Source organism: Oncorhynchus kisutch, unplaced genomic scaffold, assembly GCF_002021735.2.
Source record: "Oncorhynchus kisutch isolate 150728-3 unplaced genomic scaffold, Okis_V2 Okis09a-Okis19a_hom, whole genome shotgun sequence".
Classification (NCBI taxonomy): Eukaryota; Metazoa; Chordata; class Actinopteri; order Salmoniformes; family Salmonidae; genus Oncorhynchus; species Oncorhynchus kisutch.
In genome coordinates, this window is record NW_022261985.1 from 2,359,202 (window position 1) to 2,378,148 (window position 18,947).

The following is an 18,947-nucleotide window of genomic DNA, read 5'->3' on the forward strand; positions in this document are numbered from 1 at the left end:
GAAACCCACTAGACAGTAGCTCTCCAGGAACAGGGTTATAGAGAAACCCAGTGGACAGTAGCTCTCCGGGAACAGGGTTATAGAGAAACCCACTGGACAGTAGCTCTACGGGAACAGGGTTATAGAGAAACCCACTGGACAGTAGCACTCCGGGAACAGGGTTATAGAGAAACCCACTGGACAGTAGCTCTCCAGGAACAGGGTTGGAGAGGCATGATTTAGACTACGTCATCAATACATTCATGATTGTCCTGCATCTCCCTCTAGTAAGAAAACTCATGCAGTTTTATCCACCAGGACATTCAAGATCAGTTGCAGAGAAAAACACATGCATAAGATGTCTGAAAACAAGCAAATCATACAAGCCAAACGTCACAAGCTGGCACTTGTATCTTGTAGACTCGAGTACGTAGTAGAAAAACTAAATGTAGCTATTTATAGTTAACTATGTTTGACATTTTTTATTTGGACTATTCTATGACATACGGATGGCAGTTGCAAGATTGCATAACACACTGAGGTCTTGATATTTAGGGCCGAAATGACCGCTTCTAAAAGATGGCAGCATATAATGATTTACAGGTACCTTACATACTAACTAACGTTTGGTTCAAGGATGGAAAACTCAGGCCTCATACCTGACAAGGAAAACCTCCAGACCTAAGTCAAATGTTATATGGAGTTAGGCTTCTGGGGATTTTATTTGTCAGGAGTAAGTCCTAACCCTACACATTGGCCAGGGATCTGCTATGCTTTAAGGGATGGAACAGAAAAATCACCTTCATCACACACAACCTTAGACAAATTTCTTTCACATTGATAGCTGCCCTTTCTTATTCAACTACGAGCCAAAAGCAAGAGCATTACTGAGCAGACTGCAGTAGTGCCATTAACAATGAGGAAATACATGTATGGCTTTATTCATGTACAGTTTAAAACACCCTTTTTTCTGTTCATTCCAGCCTGTTGCGTCGTCTGAGCCCAGTTGTAGGCATTTCTTCTGGAATGTTCTGGGCTAGGCCTATGTCCTCAATGTTTGTCTCACAAGAATCCTCCAAGGAGGGCATGTTCTCCTCCTCAGCGTCAGTCACTGAGTGCTCATCCTTGAATTCAGGGTGGTGTTGCTGGTGGACTGGCTCCTCCTCTTCCTCCACACCACTTTGATCATCTTCCGCAGGAGCAACCACCTCTGGTGAGATGTCGCCGTGGGCTGCCAGAGACTCGATGAGGTCATCCAGGTTCCTCTCGCACTGCGGCTCTGAAAGACGGAAAAGGGAAATGTTGCGACCATACGCCATAGACACCCCATTTCAGGATGGGTGTGTTTGAGTCATGATGTGACTGGAACGAATTGCAAAAATCGCTGAAGTTGGAGACTTTTATCTCCCTCAACAACTTCAAACATCAGCCATCTGAGCAGCTAACCGATCGCTGCAGCTGTACATAGTCTATTGGTAAATAGCCCACCCTTTTCCACCTACCTCATCCCCATACTGTTTTTATTTATTTACTTTTCTGCTCTTTTGCACACCAATATCTCTACCTGTACATGACCATCTGATCATTCATCACTCCAGTGTTAATCTGCAAAATTGTAATTATTTGCCTAATTCTCATGCCTTTTGCACACATTGTATATAGACTCCCCCTTTGGTTTCTACTGTGTTATTGACTTGTTAATTGTTTACTCCATGTGTAACTCTTTGTTGTCTGCTCACACTGCTATGCTTTATCTTGGCCAGGTCGCAGTTGCAAATGAGAACTTGTTCTCAACTAGCCTACCTGGTTAAATAAAGGTGAAATAAATAAAAAATGTCAATACTGCTCATGTGGATCATGTATGATGGGGTGTGTGACTCTTGCTGCCCAACTCATTTCCCCCAAGACAAATAAAGTTAATTTTGCACCCCCCAAAAAAACTTTCCATACACGTTTGTTCACTGTAATAAAACATTTTTTAAAAAATTATAAAAATAAATAAAAAGTCAGAAAGTTACTATTTGGAGCTGAATGCCAAACCTTTCAGGAGAGAGCGGTGCTCCATCCTGGCCCATTTTTAGATACCATACCAAGAAAACCAGAGTGATATAAAATAGGGAACACGACAGAAAACATTTAAAATTTGTCTTTTTTTGTTGCAACGGAAAACAAAATAGTTGACTTTTATCCAGGGGCCTCATTTATCAATTGTGCTGAATTTTAAACTAAATTCTGGGTACGTGGATATCCTATAATTTGCATACGCAACAAATTGTGGAGGTGTTGGCAGAATGTTTTTATCTTTTTACAGTGACTTTTTCAAACTAAACAGGCGAGACCCAAACTCTGGCCTCGATTTCCGCAAGATTGACTGTATTTGAGAAATGTTAAACTAAGTGCTACAGCCCACACTGCTTCAACACAAAACTGTTGTTCAATATTTTGTTCATCAATATCTCCTGCCTTGGTATAGGCTCAGAGATTAAATATGTTATGAGGTCACACTCCTGCACGGTAATACTCCATAGCCTACTGTTAAATACTTGAAATAGTGTAGGCTGCTGGTCCATTTCCTGTCAGGAAGCTTGACCTATTGAATGGTAAATATTTGTCGTATAGTAGCAGGAATAAACCATTCATGTCAGAAAAGGACAGATGTCCTGCAATATGATTGATTTGCATAATAAACATACAAGCCCAGTGATCTCCTTACCAACGGAAAATCTGTTTTATCATTACGCTTTGTGTTTATCAGCATTGTTAGTAATTCCAGTGTCACCAAGCAACGCAGCTTCCACAAAATTACAATATTTGCTTGCAATACAATTCTTCAACCACAAGAAGTTGTGTGGAGGCAGAGTCTGAGATGTTTGTGAAGATACACACACTTTCCTGTCGAGGTCAAATATGTAAATACCAACCATAGCGGGAAAACTTGTACAACATAAGGTTTAGTCTTTGTTTTGTGTCTTTTTTACGAACCTTTGATAAATGAAACCCAAAGTAGTCCCTATTCCCTATATTCAAAGTAGTCCCTATATTCTTCCATTTGGTGCCTAATGAACATGTCCCAGCAGGAGGTGGGGCCCACATACCTTCAATGTTAAGGGGTGGACAGTCCATGCCCCTCTTCTTCATCAGGTGGCGGATGGACTGGAGTTGGGACATTATCTCGTTCTTCTGTTCCTGGGCCACAGACTTGACACTGGAGAGGAGCGAAATGGCCAGGAGAGAGCGGGGTCACTGAGGACAGAACTCTGGGAAACGCAGTCCCTGACCGGTTGCCCTTCGTAGGTTCAGTTCATAGCTCCGGGGTGAAGTTTCTCTAGGTACAGATCTAGGATCAGCTTCCCCAATCCTAACCTTAACCATTAGTCGGGGAAATGCGAAACAGACTCAAATCGACGTCTAGGCCCTAGGGGCCACTTCACCCAACACCCAGTTGATACAGAAATGTGCGTTGGTAAGACACTATCTCCCATTTGGTGCCTGGTCAACACACCCCAGAGTCCCATTACCATAAACGCTCTTAGATTCAGCAGGGTCAATAGTGTCAACAGTTTATCAAGACCATGCAACGTCCCCTAATAACTGCTATTACTACCTGGTCAGGATAAACTGGTCTTAATCACCACAGACATGGGGTGTTATTTACAGAGTAATATTACACAGAAACAGAAGACAAACCGGAGCTCCGTGGTTTATGGGTCAGTTGGCTTACTTACCAACTTGTCAATGGGTCCAGTTGGGTCAGAATGGAGTTGAGCATCTTCTCTGTTTGCGCTAGCCGCTGCTCCAGCTCTGTAAGCTGATTCTCTATGGAAAGAGACACAGCCACCATGTAAAACAAACAGCTGATTCTCTATGGAAAGAGACACAGCCACCATGTAAAACAAACAGCTGATTCTCTATGGAAAGAGACACAGCCACCATGTAAAACAGCTGATTCTCTATGGAAAGAGACACAGCCACCATGTAAAACAAACAGCTGATTCTCTATGGAAAGTGAAAGCCACCATGTAAAACCATGTAAAAAAGCATCTGCATGATGAACAAAGGTATGCAAACAGACCCTTGTGGCACACCACATGGACACAACACACCTGTCTCCTCCGACTTCTTGGGACCTTTGGCATCCTTGTTCTTTTGGGCTTGGGAGTCATCTGCAGACTTGATCTTAGAGAGATGAGAGATATCAAAGGTCTGAGCCGTATGTGTGTTTAGTCCACTCAGGCTCAGACTGACAGTATTACCATAGTTCACCACAATCACGTTTGCTCTGATTAGCAATCTACTCCAATCCAGCTCTCTCTCTGTCTGTGTAGGCGTTTGCACGCATGCCTGTTTAGATATCCCCAAGCAACCCCATCACAATCATCACTGCTACAATATTTTTCAGTGGTGGAATTCCTGCTCCAGCCTATACCTTCAGAAATTTGTACGCTGCAAAGAGGCCGACTCCGATGGCGTAGAGCGGCATCAGCGTGAACACGTAGCCCTTGTTGCTGTTGGTTTTGTATTTGTCACCCTTCATCTCCTGCTCCATCATCACCTTCATCTGCTGCATGTTCTCCAGGGTCTGTGCTTTGCTCATGGAGCCAGCAGTGTTCTTGTTGACCGGCTGCCCTCTCACTGCACCTGGTCCTGGTCCCGGACCCGCTGAGAAATTATATGAGAGAATTAGAAGACGATGGTGATGATTATGTTGATGAACAGGCCTATTCATGACATTTGTCTTATTGCGAAATCCTTAAGAGGCTACGATATTGCACACTTTTGCAAATAGACATATCTTGTTTTAAATACGTTTGACAATTTTTAACATAGTAAAACGTTAGGCTACTAAACAAATATACCATGGCAGGATCAAAACATTGCATAGGCTAGGCCTACACAATATTACGGTGCAGTCCCATTGCCAATTCAAAAACTATTTTAAAATGCATGCTACCTTTTCTGTTGTAGCGTGCATCAAAACCTCTTGTTTCCTTCGCTCCGGATCCTACGCCGAACATTCTAGGGAACACCACAAACGCAAACAACACCGCCGTAAATGCGACCACCACTTGCTGGGACGATGAGAAAACCATATCCTTCTGCACCGTAAAGCACCAGAACAGCGACGAAAACAACCGGAGCCTTTGGTCCAGACGTGCAACACCGAATCTTTAGCGTTTCTAGGCTATTACGCAGAAGGGAAACTGACTCATTGCCATTTCAAGCTGAAAACCACGTAAATCTTGTGCTGACTATTGAGGTAAATATGAACCGTGCTGACTATTGAGGTAAATATGAACCGTGCTGACTGAGGATAAACAGCTGCTTCTTCTTTTTCTTCGTCGTCATCTTCTTCAGGATTTGGTTGACGGATCGCATCCAACTTCTAGCTCTATACACCGCCACCTATTGTACTGGAGTGTGAGGCCAGTCACGGTCTATCTATTCGGATACAAATATATATGCAACATGTAAAGTGTTGGTCCCATGTTTCATGAGCTGAAATAAAATATCCCAGAAATGTTCCATAAGCACAAAAAGTTTCTCAAATTTTGTGCACACATTTGTTTAAAACTCTGTTAGTGAACAGAGGAGGGGTTTCTCCTTTGCCAAGATAATCCATCCACCCGACAGGTATGGCATATCAATAACTTGATTAAACAACATGATCAATACAATTTATTTCAATGCACCTTGTGCTGGAGAAAATAAAAGGCCACTCTAAAATGTGCTGTTTTGTCACACAAAACATGCCACAAATGTCTCAAGTTTTGAGGGAGTGTGCAATTGGCATGCTGACTGCGGGAATGTCCACCAGAGATGTTGCCAGATAATTGAAAGTTAATTTCTCTACCATAAGTCGCCTCCAACATCGTTTTAGAGAATTTGTCAGTATGTCCAACCGGCCTCACAACTGCAGACCATGTGTATGGCGTCGTGTGGGTGAGGGGTTTGTGGATGTTGTTAACAAAGTGCACCATGGTGAAGGTGGGGTTAAGGTATGGACAGGCTTAAGCTTAAGCAATGGCATTTTATCGATTGCAATTTTGATGCACAGAGGTACCGTGACGAGATCCTGAGGCCCATTGTCGCACTGGTATAAAGTACTTAAGTAAAAATACTTTAAAGTATTACTTAAGTAGTTTTGGGGGGTATCTGTACTTTACTATTTATATTTTTACTTAACTACATTTCTAAAGAAATGTACTTTTTACTCCATACATTTTCCCTGACACCCAAAAGTACTCGTTACATTTTGAATGCTTAGCAGGACAGGAAAGGGGTCCAATTCACACGCTTATCAAGAGAACCTCCCTAGTCATCCCTACTGCTCTGATCTGGCGGACTTACTGAACACACTTCATTTGTAAATGATGTCTGAATGTTGGAGTGTGCCCCTGGCTTTCCAGGAAATAAAAATAACACTAACGATGCCGTATGCTTATTATAAGGAATTTGAAATCATTTGTACTTTTACTTTTGATAATTAAGTATATTTTAGCAATTACATTTACTTTGGATTCTTAAGTATATTTAAAACCAAATACTTAAAAAAACTTTTACTCAAGTAGTATTTTACTGGGTGACTCACTCTAACTTGAGTCATTTTCTATTAAGGTATCTTTACTTTTACTCAAGTAGTATTTTACTGGGTGACTCACTCTAACTTGAGTCATTTTCTATTAAGGTATCTTTACTTTTACTCAAGTAGTATTTTACTGGGTGACTCACTCTAACTTGAGTCATTTTCTATTAAGGTATCTTTACTTTTACTCAAGTAGTATTTTACTGGGTGACTCACTCTAACTTGAGTCATTTTCTATTAAGGTATCTTTACTTTTACTCAAGTAGTATTTTACTGGGTGACTCACTCTAACTTGAGTCATTTTCTATTAAGGTATCTTTACTTTTACTCAAGTAGTATTTTACTGGGTGACTCACTCTAACTTGAGTCATTTTCTATTAAGGTATCTTTACTTTTACTCAAGTAGTATTTTACTGGGTGACTCACTCTAACTTGAGTCATTTTCTATTAAGGTATCTTTACTTTTACTCAAGTAGTATTTTACTGGGTGACTCACTCTAACTTGAGTCATTTTCTATTAAGGTATCTTTACTTTTACTCAAGTAGTATTTTACTGGGTGACTCACTCTAACTTGAGTCATTTTCTATTAAGGTATCTTTACTTTTACTCAAGTAGTATTTTACTGGGTGACTCACTCTAACTTGAGTCATTTTCTATTAAGGTATCTTTACTTTTACTCAAGTAGTATTTTACTGGGTGACTCACTCTAACTTGAGTCATTTTCTATTAAGGTATCTTTACTTTTACTCAAGTATGTCAATTGGGTAGGTTTTCCACCAGTGTATTACCATGCCATTCATCTGCTGCCATCACCTCATCATCACAATCATCACAGCATCACACTGCACGGACCCATATCACAAGGATCAGCACACAATTCCTGGAAGCTGAACTTCACACAGCCATTGAAGAGGAGTTGGACATCATTCCACAGGCCACAATCAACATCCTGAACAACTCGATGCGAATGAGATGTGTTGTGCTGCATGAGGCAAATTGTGGTCACAACAGATTGGTTCTCTGATCCACGCCCATGGCTTAAAAAAAAAAAAAGGTATCTGTGACCAACAGATGCATGTCTGTATCCCCAGTCATGTGAAATTGACTGATTTCCTTATATGAACTATAACTCAGTAAAATCTTGGAAATCATTGCACGGTGCGTTGTTATTTAAAAAATATCATTACCTTCATTAGTCCTCTTCCTCTAAGAAAGTGAAATATAGCCTGAGACACCACCTCCTACACTCATTAAAAACACACTGCCCCATTCCACTACTTTGACCCTATCTGCTAGTGCACTATGCAAACGGCCTGGGAGAACAGGACACCACCGCTCAACACACCCTGGAACTCTTCTGAAGTCAAATTTCGTATAGCCAAATACATCTCTGCATCTGCCACCACAACATCTATTTTCTGTGATTTATGTTTCATTTCTGTGGTACAGTTGATAACCATTGATATGAATGCTAAGAAGCCAACCTTACAGAAGCATAAATCACTCGTTGGTCTATCCCTCTGTGCTGCACAAATCTACTACTCACCTCCTTCCTACACACTGCTGCGACATGACCATAAACGTTGCAAGATTAACAGCTCTTATTGTGTGACTTCCTTGATTGAGAATGTGTTTATTAATGCGGCTTCTTCAGTTACTGTAGTTGAGTTAATCTAGTGAATGTTACTGCCACCCATTGACCTGGAGTGAAAACACACACGTAAACACACACACACACACACACACACACACACACACACACACACACACACACACACACACACACACACACACACACACACACACACACACACACACACAAAGCTAGTGCATCCACTTCTTTGTTAACTATAGTCCTAGACCGCACATTCTTTAATTATGATATCTTACAACATTTTAACAGGATGATTTAATAATATTGAAATTCACCCAAATACAAATCCAGTCAGGATGTTCTGCACTACTTGGCCAACTCACAATAGAAGTAAATACAAGAAATTCTGATAGCTGCTACTTGGAAAGATTAAACTACAGAAAGGAATTTGAATGTAACCTGACTCTTTATCATCGAACCCATGGGCCCTTCGGAGAAGGTGATAGATAATCAGGGCTACAGACTGGTGACAGACATCTCTGGAATAGGTTGCTTGCATACAGCTTTTTGATACCATTTATACTCTTTCAACTATAACCACACAACAGATACTGACTGGTTCTCTGATCCACGCCCATGGATTTAAAAAAAAGGTATCTGTGACCAACAGATGCATGTCTGTATCCCCAGTCATGTGAAATCCATAGATTAGGGCCTAATTTATTTATTTCAATGTACTGATTTCCTTATATGAACTGTAACTCAGTAAAATCTAGGAAATCATTGCACGGTGCGTTGTTATTTAAAAAATATCATTACCTTCATTAGTCCTCTTCCTCTAAGAAAGTGAAATATAGCCTGAGACACCACCTCCTACACTCATTAAAAACACACTGCCCCATTCCACCACTTTGACCCTATCTGCTAGTGCACTATGGCCTGGGAGGACGGACAGCACCCCTCAACACACCCTGGAACAAAGACACAGAGCAGGGGTTGATTTCGGGCTTAGGGAGGTCAGTATGGGATTGATGCTCAAGCCTCCATTTCCTAACAATTCTATCCACAGGTGCCTGCTGGGATAATTACACTTTACAGAGTGGGTAGTTCTTACCGTGAAGACTGACTCACCTCTCCCAAGGCGAGTTCTAGGCCATAGAGGGATCTGCCTGCTTCCTTCTACCACATTAGGTAAGTTTGCTCCCTTCTTGTGACCACCCCAACATTCATGTGTCCCATGTTCCCCGGCTAACCCCTCAGTTCTTCTCCCAAAGGACAGTCCTGTGGTCTTCCTTCGCCTAGTAGGTTGTTTCTCATTACCTCTCTGCATAAAGTATAAAAACCCACATTCAAACTCCGTCCTTCTCATAGGCTCAACCTGACTCCCGAACAGTTCAGTGGTTGATGTAGGCTTTCTAAACACTAAAACCTGGGTTCCTGGCCTCTTACTCTGATTTCCAATTTTTCTCACCATTTGTATCCATTTGTTGTTTTCCTCAGATCACCCAGGGGGACCTGTGGCTGCGCCAACAAGGAGACCCATGGAAAGGACGATGAGGAAAACAAACCACCAGACCCGGTGTAGTCTCTGCCTCCTAGTTACAGAACCTCAGTGTGAGTGTGAAATTATGTCTCCTTCATCTGCACTTTGGCTAGAGCCTTCTTTTTCATCTTTCTTTCCGGCCTTTTGGTCTGGGCCCTCTGCTTCTGTCCAGTCGCTCATCCATGGCTTCCACTTTGGGAGATGCTTGCAGTGGGAGAGATGATGCCAGCAGGACCTCTCTGCTACCCGGATTGAAGTCGGTGTTGCCATGGTCACCTGGAAGGGTCCCATCCATCTTGGCTGGTTCCATTTTATTTTATGGATTCGTAGTTCCACCCAGTCTCCTACGCAGATGGTCAGAGCATCTGGATCCTTTACCTGAGATTGGTTCTGCTGCTTTCCTAGTGTGAGAGTGGAGAAAACTGACAATAGAAGTTAATTCTTTCATGTACTCAATGTGATCACACTGTGCCTCAGTTATGTCTGTCGGTCAGTCATAGGTCTCACCCCTGGGGTGTTCATTGGTCGTCTTGTTAACATTTCATAAGGTGTACACCCAATACCTTTGTTAAGGCTGCTGCGCATTTTCAGAAGGACAATTCCTGTGGAATGGCATAGTTTGGCAAGGGAGCCTTTCAGGGTCTGATTAGCCCTCTCAGTAACTCCTGTTACTCCGCGGTTGATAGATGGACACAAACTTCTGGTCAACACCCATCATTTTGGCCACTTGGGCAACCACATCTCCTATGAGATGGGTTCCATTGTCTGCAGACAAAACCTGGTTATGATTTCCCTGACTAGCAATTTTGCAACTGTTCGCGCAACACAATTGGTAGTGAGAAATGTTTCCACCCACCTGGTGAACCTGTCAATTATCACCAGGCAGTATCTCTTTCTTTGTTTTCACTCTACCATGTCTATGACATTCAAAGCAAGGTGGACAAAGGTCCTTTTGGAGTGGGGAACTTCCCTGGTTGTAGTGGAGTTCCCTTGTCTGTTATATAACAAACATGTCGCGCAACGGTAAATTAACTGTTTTACGTGCTGATTCAAATCCGGGCAAAACCATTGGGCCGAAATCTTCTCCTTCATATGCCCCCTTGACGAATGGCCCACTCCATGAGCCAATCGGCAAATAGTAGAGATCATGGTTGATGGTAAACAGGGCATGTCAGACAAAAGATGCAGCCATAAGCCAGACCTAGGACAAAGAGCACACCCTCTCTCCCTCCACACTTGGTGATTGAGAATATCAGCCTGCTGTTGTTTCTCAAGATCATTAGTTTCAGATGACACAAATAGAATGCATGTGTGTGACAACGGAAAGCAGCCAATTTGGCCGCCTCATCAGCTATGCTGTTCCCAATACTAGCATATGTGACACATGCAACCGCTGTGTCAGATATTTTTTAAACTTCACGGAAAAAGCAAGCCATATAATAATCTGAGTACAGCGCTCAGACAACACATCAAGAGCCATGCAGATATCTGCCATGTTGGAGTCAACAGAAGTCAGAAATAGCATTATAAATATTCACTTCCCTTTAATGATCTTCATCAGAATACACTCCCAGGAATCTCAGCTCCACAATAAATGTTTGATTTGTTCGATAAAGTCCATCATTTATGTCCAAATAACTCCTTTTGTTAGGACGTTCAGTTCACAAATCCAAACTCACGACACACAGGCAGGTCCAGGCGAAAGTTCAGAAGAAAAGTCATATTACAGTTCGTAGAAACATGTGAGACGATGTATAGAATCAATCTTTATGATGTTTTTATCATAAATCTTATAATAATGTTCCAACCGGAGAATTCCTTTGTCTGTAGAATTGCAATGGAACGCAAGCTAACTTTCACGTGAAAGCGCGTCACCAGCTCATGGCACTATGGCAGACCACTGACTCATTCAGCTCCCATTACCCCCTCCTTTATAGTAGAAGCATCAAACAAGGTTCTAAACACTGTTGACATCTAGTGGAAGCCTTAGGAAGTGCAATATGACCCCACATACACTGTATATTCGATAGGCTAAGACTTGAAAAAAAAAACTTCAGATTTCTCACTTCCTGGTTGGACTATTCCTCAAGTTTTTGCCTGCCATATGAGTTTTGTTATGCTAAAAGACATCATTCAAACAGTTTTAGAAACTTCAGTGTGTTTTCTATCCAAAGCTACCAATAATATGCATATCCTATCATCTGGGCCTGAGTAGCAGGCAGTTTACTCTGGGCATGCTTTTCATCCGGACGTGAAAATACTGCCCCCTACCCCAAAGAAGTTAATAGGTGTTCCTGTGGTGTCAGTAAACCCTCTTGTTCTCCAAAACCCCACACCATGACAAACAAACCCCAACAGCATATGCTGAGTCTGAATAAACAGTAAGTGTCTTCCCTTCCCCCAGTTCACAAGCTGTTTTCAGAGCTATTAAATCTGCTTGTTGTGCTAATAAATGTTCTGGTAGGGGCTGTATAATCTCAATATCATTTTCCACATCTACTACAGCAAATCCTACATGTTTTTTTTTACCTGTACTTTGATCTATATTTGCAGAACCATCAATGGACAGCACCATGTCAGAGTCAAGCAGAGGTTCATCAACAATTCTTTGTCCAGTACACATTCCTGGGCTGCCCCGATGGCCCTGTTACTGATGATTTGCTCAGGGAAGCCCGAACACCTTGTCCAGGTTTTCCCACATAACAGGATTGGTTATGTTTCCACTTGCCTCTAAAAAAAGGTGTATTTCATGTTCAAGCATTCTTATTGGTTGGTTCAACTCTGATGACAATAAGGCGTGTTGTGATTGGCCCGCATGCAAATAGGGGGAGATCTTGAACGTCAGGTCTCCACAGTATGAAAATGTGATGCAAGGGGAAGGTCACGTTCTGAATACTGTTTTCTATTTTCTATTTTACAATGTGTACAGGTTTGCTGTACGTTACTGATTTATACATGTGTGGGTATATGGTACCTGTTAGGGATTGAGGGGCTTTCTGGGATGTGAGTCTGCCACTAGCACAGTCAGTGTAGTTTATTTTAGTATGGTCAGGGCGTGAGTTGGGGTGGGCAGTCTATGTTCGTTTTTCTATATTTTCTATTTCTGTGTTTGGCCTGATATGGTTCTCAATCAGAGGCAGCTGTCTATCGTTGTCCCTGATTGAGAACCATATTTAGGTAGCCTGTGTTTTATTGTGTTTTGTGGTTATTTCCTGTCTTCCACAGAACTGGTTCGGTTTGTTATTTCACTTCATTATTTTTGTATTTTGTCGTGTTCAGTTGTTGATTATCTGAGTAAGTTCTGCACCCCACCTAAGGGCACAGCTGATTTTATACATGTGATCACTCCCTAGTGGTATGATCACCTACGTCAATGTATGTATGCATCAATAAGCTGAGGTTACCTTATAAGGCAACCTAGTACAGTAGCTTCTCTGAATTTCTTAGAATTGTCCTCTGTCACACAAGATCAAAATGTCAACCAGACGGTTACTTTTTTATCTAGTTTCGGTGACCAACCTGCAAACCCACTCTGACAACAGCCAGGGCTTAACCACACAGACTAATATAGATAGCTTGTGCAATGTATTGTGGGAGAGTTTTTAGACACATAGCAACAGTATATTATTATAAGGCCTGCAGCAAAACATATGAATCTTAAGGTCCCCTTAATAATGGGGAGGGTCTTTGGGACCCACCCCCTACAACGTCCTCATTGATGACAAGCGCGCTCTCGGTTGACATGACATCCTCCTTCAAGCGGGTGAAGAACTTGTTTAATAATTGACTGTAGAGAGGCACACCGTCATCTGGGCAGGGATAAATACGTTGCCTCACTTTGAAGGGGGCATTTGCCATATTCTTAAAGCTCATCCAGGCAGTCTCCCTGTGACATTATCTGTTGCACCTTGTCCTGTACTGGAGAGACTCCCTGTGACATTATCTGTTGCACCTTGTCCTTGTACTGGAGAGACTCCCTGTGACATTATCTGTTGCACCTTATCCTTTTACTGGAGTCTCCCTGTAACATTATCTGTTGCACCTTATACTTGTAAAGGCATCTCACCTTTTTTATCAATTTTTTCACCTCTGTACCTTTTCTCTTGTGTGGATTTCCTGAGGCAAACACTTGATTCTTCTTGTTAATAAGCACCAACAATTAGTTCACTGCTCAATGCAAATGCACAAAGACTGATCTCTGTCTAAACTTCAAATTCCAAAGTGTCAAGTCAACATAAGTCTGCACAAGGTAATGCTCTTTATTTATGCTTCTCTCTTAATATTTGCTATGTTGTGACCATTAAGAAATGTACATTGTTTAAAGGTGACAGACAAAAGTTGTTTAAAACATATGGCTTGGGGGCAGTATTGAGTAGCTTGGATGAAGAAGGTGCCCAGAGTAAACTGCCTGCTCCTCAGTCCCAGATGCTAATATATGCATATTATTAGTGTATTTGGATAGAACACTCTGACGTTTCTAAAACTGTTTGAATGATGTCTGTGTAAAACAGAACTCATATAGCAGGCAAAAATCTGAGAAATCCAACCAAGTGGGAAATCTGAGGTTGGTCGATTTTCAACTCAGCCCCTATAGAAGATGCAGTGGGATATTGGTCATCTTGCACTTCCCACTAGATGTCAACCATCTTTAGAAACCTGTTTGATGCTTCTACTGTGAAGTGGGGCCGAATGAGAGCTGTTTGAGTCAGAGGTCTGCCAGCAGTCACACACTGGTGACGCGCATTTCACATGAGAGGTATCTCCCGTTCCTTTGCTTTTCTGAAGACAAAGGAATTCTCTGGTTGGAAGATTATTGAAGATTTATGTTTAAAACATCCTAAAGATTGATTCCATACATCGTTTGACAAGTTTCTACGGTCTGTAACAGAACTTTTTGACTGCATCTAGTGAACACGCTCCGTGAGTTTTGATTTGTTTACCAAACGCTCTAACAAAAGTAGTTATCTGGACATAAATGATGGACATTATCTAACAAATCAAACATTTATTGTGGAACTGGGATTCCTGGGAGTGCGTTCTGATGATCAAAGGTAAGTGAGTATTTATAATGTAATTTCTGACTTCTGGTGACTCCAACATAGCGGATATGTATTTGTTCTCTGAGCGCCGTTCTCCGATTATAGCATAGTTTGCTTTTTCCGTAAAGCTTTTTTGAAATCTGATAGCGGTTGTATTAACCTGTTATGGCTGCAATCCCGATACCGGGATCGATATGACAACTACCAGTGAAAATAGAGGGCGACAAAATTCAAACCACAAATCTCATAATTACAATTCCTAAAACATACATGTGTCTTATATCATTTTAAATCTATTTTTGTTGTTGTGTTCGATTTTAAATAGGCTTTTCAGCGAAAGCACTACAAACGATTATGTTAGGTGTCCACCAAATCACAATAAGCACAGCCATTTTCCAGCAAAATATAGCCTTCACAAAAACCAGAAGTAAAGATCAAATTAATCACTAACCTTGAATTATCTTCATGAGATGACACTCATAGGACTTCATGTTACACAATACATGCATGTTTTGTTTGATAAAGTTCACTAGTTCCAAAAACATCAAGTGATTTTGCATAGCCACATCATTCAACAGAAATACTCATCATAAATGTAGATGATAATATAGTTATACACATGGAATTATAGATATACCTCTCCTTAACAGATAAATACATTATAACATTGAATTTATTTCACTACAAACATATACAGTGAGATGTACATTGTATTTTCAGAGGAGAGCACTTAATAGCATTAAAACATTTAGCTCATTTATATATTTTGCTCATGGTAGTTTACATAAATTAAGCTCTGAACTTTCAAAAGATTAAAATGCAGAATTACATCAAATTACAATGACAGTTCAAAAGATGAATGAAACGTCAATAATGTTCCAACCGGAGAATTCCTTTGTCTTAAGAAAAGCAATGGAACGAGAAGTAACTCTGTCGGGAGCGTGCATCATGAGACCAAGGCTCTCTTCCAGACCACTGACTCAAAAAGGTCTCATAAGCCCCTCCTTTATAGTAGAATCCTCAAACCAGTTTCTAAAGACGGTTGACATCTAGTGGAAGCCCTAGGAAGTGCAACCTCATCCATATCTCAATGTGTATTTGGTAGGCCAAGCTTTGAATAACTACAAACCTCAGATGTCCCGCTTCCTGGTTGGATTTTTCTCAGGTTTTCCCCTGCCATATGAGTTCGGTTACTCACAGACATCATTCAAACAGTTCTAGAAACTTCAGAGTTTTCTATCCAATACTAATAATAATATGCATATAATAGCATCTGGGACAGAGTAGGAGGCAGTTCACTCTGGGCACGCTATTCATCCAAAAGTGAAAATGCTGCCCCATATCCCAAAAAGGTTAAAGAAAGGGTTTGCTGAAACTTAACTTGTAAACTTAATTCAATTAACTTTGGATGAATTTCAGTCATATGAGCTGAAAAAAATATGAATTGAGGATGATTGCTCTTACCACCAAAAAGTCTCAAAATCAGACCCATGTTCAAATGTGGGGTATTTCAATAAATATTGAAATACTCTATGCATTTGAACCCACTTTCTGTTTGTTCCTTGGGTATTTGGAAGAATGTGTTTGGATACAATATTTGAAAATAGTTCAGATAGTATAGGCTATTTGTAGGAAATGTTAAGACGTAGCGGATTTTGACCACATAATACTCATATTCACACAAGATCAGTATTTCAAATATAAATACGCATGTATTTGTACCCAGGTCTGCTCCTGGTAATTCCATACATTTCAATGTAATATTTAGTTCCCAAAGTGTCACAGTACTCTGAGGAACTGACATTTGTTTGAATTTAGATATTACTCATTTGAACTAACCATGAACATGTAAATATGTTTCATTCTTTGAATCTGAGCTATTGTCTAAAATGTAGTTTCAGGTCTCTCGCTCTTTCTCTCTATCATATTTTAAACAACTTGTGGAAAATACACTTTATGACACTCATAAAGAATTATGACCATCTTGTGTCACTTTACTTGGACTAAGAAAATACACTTTGACACTGTCAAGAAGCATTATGACCATCATAATCACATCAGCCAGATAGGCCAATCACATACATGCCCTTATACCAGTCATCTGTCAAAAAGAGGGTGTCTTGTCCTGCTCCTGCTCTTGCATTCATCCCAGTCATCAGAAACAGAGCATTGGGGTAAGTGCATGTCTGACATCATTTTGTGCGCAATTACAATGATTATTTAAAATAGTACATTTAAAAAAATACTGTTGACACGTAGGCTATGGTGTAATGGAATGTTTTGCCTTGTGTGGTCGGTTTTGAAACGCACGTGTCATAACGACCCATAAAATATCATGTCACACAGGTCTAAACATATGTAAATATTATGACACATTGTCAGCTGTTATGACATGGTTATGACTGTCATAATGTGTAATGACACTAGGAGTGAAGTAAAGTGTTACCGCATATTCATATATTTCCCCTTTCTGTAATACACGATTTCCAATGTTTGTGATACTCGAGTTGATGGTCACTAGCCTCGATGCTGTATGTTATGGATTAAACTCCCATCTGTTGATAGTGTTTGATGGAGATCTGAGGACACACTGATTATTGTATTGTCTGAACACTGATTCTGTAGCAATGTCACTTACTGGTTTGGACTTCCCACTTGCCTCTAGGACTGATGTTTACAGAACAGTTGTCTGCTGATTAGGATATACGCTGTCGTGGAATATTCCTCTATTTACCAAATCATGAGAGCAAACCACACAAGTCAGAGTTAGTTATCACAAAGTCCATCTTTAATTATATGAGCTCTATTACAACCCTGTGACTCTCAGATCAATTCAGTGTCTATCAATGAATTCTCTGAGTCCCTTATACATTGCAACAGATCCTTTATAGCAGAGACACACATCCAGACAGCATAGGCATAATTTATCGTTCAGCTTTGTCTCCTAAACTATGTGCTTTTCTCAAACTCAGAACCATAAACAAATCCTCCATCAACAGCCATATATCAAATCCATCCTATCTTGACAAGATCAGAGAGACACTAACTTGCACACAGACATTGTGGAGCCAAGAGATACACGCTTGACCTCTCTCCGGCCCAAGCAACTTAGTCTTGACATAGAACAGATACTGCAACCCCGCCACAGTATTATACAAAAATAACATTCTGATGAAGTAACTTACAAACATGATGAATATAAAACATCTTACCTATGTTACCAACTAATTATGATTATTCCCCAACAACGGCCAGTTAGACATTTTCTCTGGTTCTGTGCTGGAAGTATCTCCCTGTTGCAACTTGTAATAAACTGAATAGATTTTTTATTGCCTTTATCGATGACTTCTGTTTGGTTCACTTGTAAATTCTTCTCACGAGTACCATCCACTTATTACTCCTCTACTTTTCTCATCAGCACTTCAATTCCACCACTCAAATGACAGCCCAGTCTTCAAAGACAGTGCTGTCCCTGGACTCTGAGGCGGTGTTCTCACTCAAAGATGGCATCAACTTTAAGAAGAGCCCAGATGATGGCAAGTGCTACATCATATACAAAGAAAATGGAGAGCTGAAGGCCTGCAAGAACCAATGCAAACACCAAGGAGGCCTGTTCATCAAAGACATAGAGGACTTAGATGGAAGGTTAGTAGACTTAAAGGGGAAGTTCAGGACTTTACAACTAAAGATAGTTGGAGTTAGTAGCGGCTGTTTAGAGAATACCGAACCTTGGATTACAGTTTCTCCTGGCCCATAGACTACTTTCAGGCTGAGGAACCATTTAACATCAAGTGGTAAAATCCTCAACAACTTCTTTAATACCGAGGCTTAGATGAAACCTATCTATTCCATGGGACTGAAAGGTTTTTCTGATGCAGGACGGTCCAATGTACAAAACACTACTGGAAGCTGAACGTCTCAACTATGCAGTATGTGAACCCTCCTGACAGCTTCACACAGGATGAGCTGGGTAAGTTGAGCTGCCATTTTCTCAACCTGAAAGGTTATTGAATGGCATTTTAAGTCTATTTGCCATTTTAGGTCATATGAAATGGTATGTCTAATATTTTGTGTTCTCTGACAACTTGTGTATATTTGTACACATTGTGTGATACTGATCATTAAATCAAATGTTTAGTCACATGCTTCGTAAACAACAGATGTAGACTAACAGTGAAATGCTTACTTACGGGCCTTCCCAACAATGC

General features: G+C 40.8%; 2 protein-coding genes across 5 annotated transcripts in view; one reads left to right on the forward strand and one right to left on the reverse strand.

The window, feature by feature from the left end:
* Positions 1-434: 434 nt before the first annotated feature.
* LOC116360591 (uncharacterized) lies at positions 435-5,339 on the reverse strand. Its single transcript, XM_031815475.1, has 6 exons — positions 4,931-5,339; positions 4,406-4,638; positions 4,083-4,155; positions 3,705-3,795; positions 3,075-3,184; positions 435-1,258 (listed from the first exon to the last, which is right to left on the reverse strand). The coding sequence occupies exons 1-6, from the start codon at positions 5,067-5,069 to the stop codon at positions 954-956; spliced, it is 951 nt and encodes a 316-aa protein (XP_031671335.1). The 5' UTR covers positions 5,070-5,339; the 3' UTR covers positions 435-953.
* Positions 5,340-12,911: 7,572 nt separating this feature from the next.
* The window catches only part of LOC109876982 (cytidine monophosphate-N-acetylneuraminic acid hydroxylase), a 29,454-nt gene continuing 23,418 nt past the window's right edge, over positions 12,912-18,947 (forward strand). The window contains exons 1-3 of one of the 4 annotated variants that reach the window (XM_031815663.1): positions 12,912-12,994; positions 18,158-18,384; positions 18,618-18,709. In XM_031815663.1, the coding sequence (XP_031671523.1) occupies positions 18,179-18,384; positions 18,618-18,709 (298 nt within the window). In that variant the 5' untranslated portion in view covers positions 12,912-12,994; positions 18,158-18,178. Of the gene's footprint in view, positions 12,995-13,025; positions 13,950-18,157; positions 18,385-18,617; positions 18,710-18,947 lie in introns of those variants that run through there. The other 3 variants (XM_031815661.1, XM_031815664.1, XM_031815662.1) reach the window with 3 other exon arrangements.

Bases quoted from the DNA above. Each gene is read 5' to 3' on its own strand.
- LOC116360591 (XM_031815475.1), bottom strand. From the start codon at position 5,069: ATGGTTTTCTCATCGTCCCAGCAAGTGGTGGTCGCATTTACGGCGGTG. The intron at 3,796-4,082 runs GTGTGTTGTGTC...CTCTTTCCATAG, and splicing joins CAAGAAGTCGGAGGAGACAG to AGAATCAGCTTACAGAGCTG. The intron at 1,259-3,074 runs GTATGTGGGCCC...TCCGTCTTTCAG, and splicing joins TCCACCCCTTAACATTGAAG to AGCCGCAGTGCGAGAGGAAC.